The sequence below is a fragment of the Gossypium hirsutum genome, chromosome A03 (assembly GCF_007990345.1).
Source record: "Gossypium hirsutum isolate 1008001.06 chromosome A03, Gossypium_hirsutum_v2.1, whole genome shotgun sequence".
Taxonomy (NCBI): domain Eukaryota; kingdom Viridiplantae; phylum Streptophyta; class Magnoliopsida; order Malvales; family Malvaceae; genus Gossypium; species Gossypium hirsutum.
In genome coordinates, this window is record NC_053426.1 from 94,695,501 (window position 1) to 94,699,850 (window position 4,350).

At 39.6% G+C, this 4,350-nt stretch overlaps 1 protein-coding gene across 1 annotated transcript; it reads left to right on the forward strand.

The window, feature by feature from the left end:
• Window positions 1–1,211: 1,211 nt before the first annotated feature.
• Window positions 1,212–4,121, forward strand: LOC107886477 (protein terminal ear1). The gene is made up of 5 exons (XM_016810448.2): window positions 1,212–2,236; window positions 2,410–3,085; window positions 3,198–3,317; window positions 3,415–3,556; window positions 3,636–4,121. Exons 1-5 carry the CDS (start codon window positions 1,504–1,506, stop codon window positions 4,002–4,004), a joined length of 2,040 nt encoding a protein of 679 aa, XP_016665937.1. The 5' UTR covers window positions 1,212–1,503; the 3' UTR covers window positions 4,005–4,121.
• Window positions 4,122–4,350: the final 229 nt, after the last annotated feature.

Below are 4,350 nucleotides of genomic sequence, written 5' to 3' on the forward strand. Positions count from 1 at the left end.
TGGCACCCGTCCTACCAATTCAACCCATATATGCTATAGGACAGGGTTTCAAATCTTACTAAACACAAAATATGAATTTGCATGGTAGGTAAAGGTACTTCCCTTTCATGAACTCGACACAAAATTTTGATGGAGGCAATAGACAAAATTTAGAATTAAAATTGAGCATAAACACTCTTAAGCCTAATACTAAACATGCTAAGAGGACTCACAGCTTCTTATTAATAGGTTAAAAATCCCTTCAATGCTAAGAGGACTCACAGCTTCTTATTAATAGGTTAAAAATCCCTTCAACAACCATGTTGACGAAAGTAATGTACTATGCACATTAGACATTAATAGGTACATTGACTAAAATCATGTATCTTTAAAGTACATATATTGAATTTTACTAGGTACATTAACCAAATTATGCATCTTTAATGACTAATATATGATTATGGTTAATTACTTTGGATTAATTGTATCACATTAAAATAATTCATGTACTTGTACAATTATATACCAAAGGAGGAAGAATAGGCATCTACATTAAGAAGGTGGTGTTTTATGGAAGTATAATGTGCAAATGTTAAAAGTTTAATTTTTGATACAATATATAAATGTTAAAATTTTAAATTTTAAAACTTTAAATTATTATTATGTTAATTTTAAAAACTCCAAGTTAACTTTTAGTAATCATTTATTGATCGATGATGAAAATATTTAAATAATTAAATAATTATTTTATAAGTTTTGATGATTGGATGATAAAAAAAATCTTAATAATTGAATATCTCAATTTAATTTATTAATTATCGGGAGAATAACACATAGATGCGGATGTGAAAGAATAAATGAGGGTGCACTGCACTGTGCTAAAAATAAAAGCAGAGGTGGAGAAGCGATTAGTCTGTCCGAGTCTGACTGTCTCTGATTAGTCAAAAATACCAAAGATGAAAAGAAAAAAAAGTAATACTCACATGCAGCAATGCTTATTATTACTCAACCCGCACCACACATTTCATTTGTGTGGCCACGTGCACGCTCCAAATTCTTAATCAACCCCCGAATTACTACGAGGATCATGATCAAAATCCAAAAACAAAAACCCAGAAAGTAAGGGGTTTTATTCACTCTAAAAAAAGTCATCATCTTTCCCATGAGGTGGCAATTCGGGAGACGACGACACTTTTGGCAACCTTTTCTTGTTTCCTGGAAACCAAGTATATAGCGAAAAGGAAAGGGAAAAAAAACCAAAACCCTCCCAATCCATTCTCTCCTTTTCGTTTTTACTTACACTTCGACTACCAACTTTAATGAGTTTTTCTTGGACATGGAAAACGACAACAATACAAACAAAGAAAATGTTTTCTTGGGCTTTTAATTTCCCAAGCTGAACTCAGATAAAAGAGAACAGCTTTCTCATAAATATACTTTCTCGGCTCCTTTTTATCTAGTTGAAGAAAAGCTTTTTTTTCCCCTTTGAGTGGTGGACTACTGGTTCTCCGCCCTGAAACAGCCATGGGGGAAACCGGGACGGTCCGGTTCCCTGGAAACCTTGACCCGACGGCACAAGAATTTTGGCCCGCCCAAAACGTAGTTTGCCAACCCCAATTTCCTCTCTACAGACCCCCCCAACTTTACTACCCGTACGCTGCGTCTCCAACGGTACCGTTTTGCAGCGGCGGCGTACCGCAGTTCCATGCTGCCCTGCCTCTACATGCACCTGTAGCTATACCTGCACCAGCGCCTTGCGTCACTACAGCGTCCATGGTGGTTGCACCGCAGCTGCCACTTCCACCTCCGACTGCGGCGGCGACGAGGGCTTTGGTGTTAACGTTGGTTCCATGCGATGTGAGCGAGTCAAAGGTGAGGAAAGAATTGGAAGTGTTCGGGGAAGTACGCGGGGTCCAGATGGAAAGAGTCCGAGAAGGGATCGTGACCGTCCATTTCTACGATCTGAGACATGCGGAGAAAGCGTTGAAAGAAATACGCGAGCAGCACATGCAAGAGCAAGCCAGGGTTCGAGACCAGTACACTGCGGCTGCTACCGGGTGCGAACCAGGTGTGTCCAACGCTTGTGTTCCACTCCCTTCTGCGCGTGGACTCATAGCCGGGAGGCCTGTCTGGGCCCACTTCACTATTCCGGCAAGCAATGCTGTCCCTGAGGGGAATAATCAAGGAACTGTTGTGGTATTCAATTTGGACACCGGCGTTTCAATTTCGCAACTCAAAGAAATCTTCCAAGCTTATGGTAAGTTTCGGTTCATTTCTTGTCTTTTATGTTCGCTTGCTTTGTTTGGGTTTTTGTTGTTCAATCTATTTTGTTTTACTCTTTTGCGGGGGGGGGGAGTTGATACTTTGATTAGCAGTCAAAGATATTTTCATGCTTTGTTACAAAATTTTGCAACCTGGTTTGTTGTTTAGGCCCAGTGAAGGAACTGAGAGAAACACCATTGAAGAAACACCAAAAGTTTGTGGAGTTTTATGACGTAAGGGATGCGGCTAAGGCTTTGAGAGAAATGAATGGAAAAGAAATTAATGGGAAGCAAGTTGCAATTGAATTTAGTCGACCCGGAGGATATAGCAGGAAGCTCTTCAATAGTGATAACAACGTTAACAAAATTAACGCTTTTACAGCTTTCACTGATAAATATAATCCCCATACGAGAAATCCCAAGTACTCATCTTCTCCCCCACCTCCCCCGCCGCTGCCTCGTAAATTCTCTGCTAGATTTTCTTCCAACGATATACCTCGTTCTTTTCTTCCTCGAAACCAATCGCCTACTGTGAAACCTTTGAATTCTAGTAAAGGAAACCCTAATATGAATAATGACAGCAAGTGTTCCGCCGTTGAAACGGCAGTGGTTAAAGATAAGGTCGGGAGTGGTGGAGGTCCAAAAAAGACTGTAAAGAAGAACCAAAGCAACTCATCAACGGTAGCTAAGCACAACCAGCAGCTATGTCGGGGCAGGCCGTGGAAAGGTAGACAGTCGAAGAAATTTGATCCTCGTTTCCTTATAAGCGAAGATGCTATGGTGGGATCTGATTCTAAAGATTCCAGGACCACTGTCATGATCAAGAACATACCCAACAAGTATAGGTTGGTCTTTTTCACCAACTACCGCTTAAAAGTAGCTAATAAAATGATTGCATTTTCGGTTTCTTGTTGGAAATTCGGGGAAGTTTTCATCTTTTAATTTTGCATGTTGCAGTCAAAAATTGTTGTTGAACATGTTGGACAATCACTGCATTCACTGTAACGAGCAAATAGCTGAGGACGACGATCAGCCTTTATCTTCCTATGATTTCGTCTACCTCCCCATCGATTTTAAGTAATTTTCTTTCCTTTTCTTCCTTTTTTTTATTATTATCTCAATTTGTAAGAGCATTGCATAATTCATTAACATTTTTTTGGTTTAAACAAAACAGCAACAAGTGTAATGTAGGATATGGATTTGTGAACATGACATCTCCGCAAGCAACATGGAGGCTTTACAAGGCATTTCATCATCAACATTGGGAAGTTTTCAACTCCAGAAAAATCTGTGAAGTAACTTATGCGAGAGTTCAGGTTTTTTTTTTCTTCGTTTTCTTCTAATATTTTCATTTGTTGGATCAAATTAAAACTATAAGATTGATTGTTGGTATAGGGATTGGAGGCGTTGAAAGAACATTTTAGAAACTCAAAATTCCCATGCGAAATGGAACACTATCTACCAGTTGTATTTTCGCCACCTCGAGACGGAAAACAACTGACTGAGCCACTTCCTATAGTTGGTCAAAAGCAGCGATCCCCCAACAGTGGTCCCTCAGCCAAAGACAGTGAAGAAGACGAAGATGATTATAATCACTACGACCATTGCGGTGAAGAGAGTTGTAACGAAAATCCGCTTGCTGATGATAATACTGCAAATTCTGCTCAAGAAGAAAATAATGTCAACAGTACCAATCATTTAAAATACTGGGATTCCGATGATACGGTTGACCAGCACGAAGAATTCCCTCAGCAATCACTGTAGCCTAATGCCAAGGAAAAAGAAAAAACAAGAAAAAAAGGATTGTAGCTGTTGTAAGCATGAACAGTAGTGAAAAGGTTAAAACGCTGAAGCAAAATATTATCTCTGTGATTTTTCTTACGACTATTACATTTGTTTTGGGACTTGCTACTTCCAACTACATGGACGCATTGTCATGAAGTAGTGAATGAATTCAAAGTAATCTTAGTTTACTGCAACCAAGGAAGGCAGTGTGGATTCACAGCTGTTAAAACTGGCCGCACCATCCAATGGCCAATGGTTTGTTGAGCACCGAGCCCTCTCTTTCATTTAGCTGACCAACCCCCAACGCCAGCCTGAACCTTGCTGT

Excerpts from the sequence above, each read along its gene's own strand:
- LOC107886477 (XM_016810448.2), top strand. The coding sequence starts at position 1,504 with ATGGGGGAAACCGGGACGGTCCGGTTCCCTGGAAACCTTGACCCGACG. Across the intron at positions 3,318-3,414 it reads TACCTCCCCATCGATTTTAA|CAACAAGTGTAATGTAGGAT; the intron begins GTAATTTTCTTT and ends TAAACAAAACAG. Across the intron at positions 3,557-3,635 it reads TAACTTATGCGAGAGTTCAG|GGATTGGAGGCGTTGAAAGA; the intron begins GTTTTTTTTTTC and ends TTGTTGGTATAG.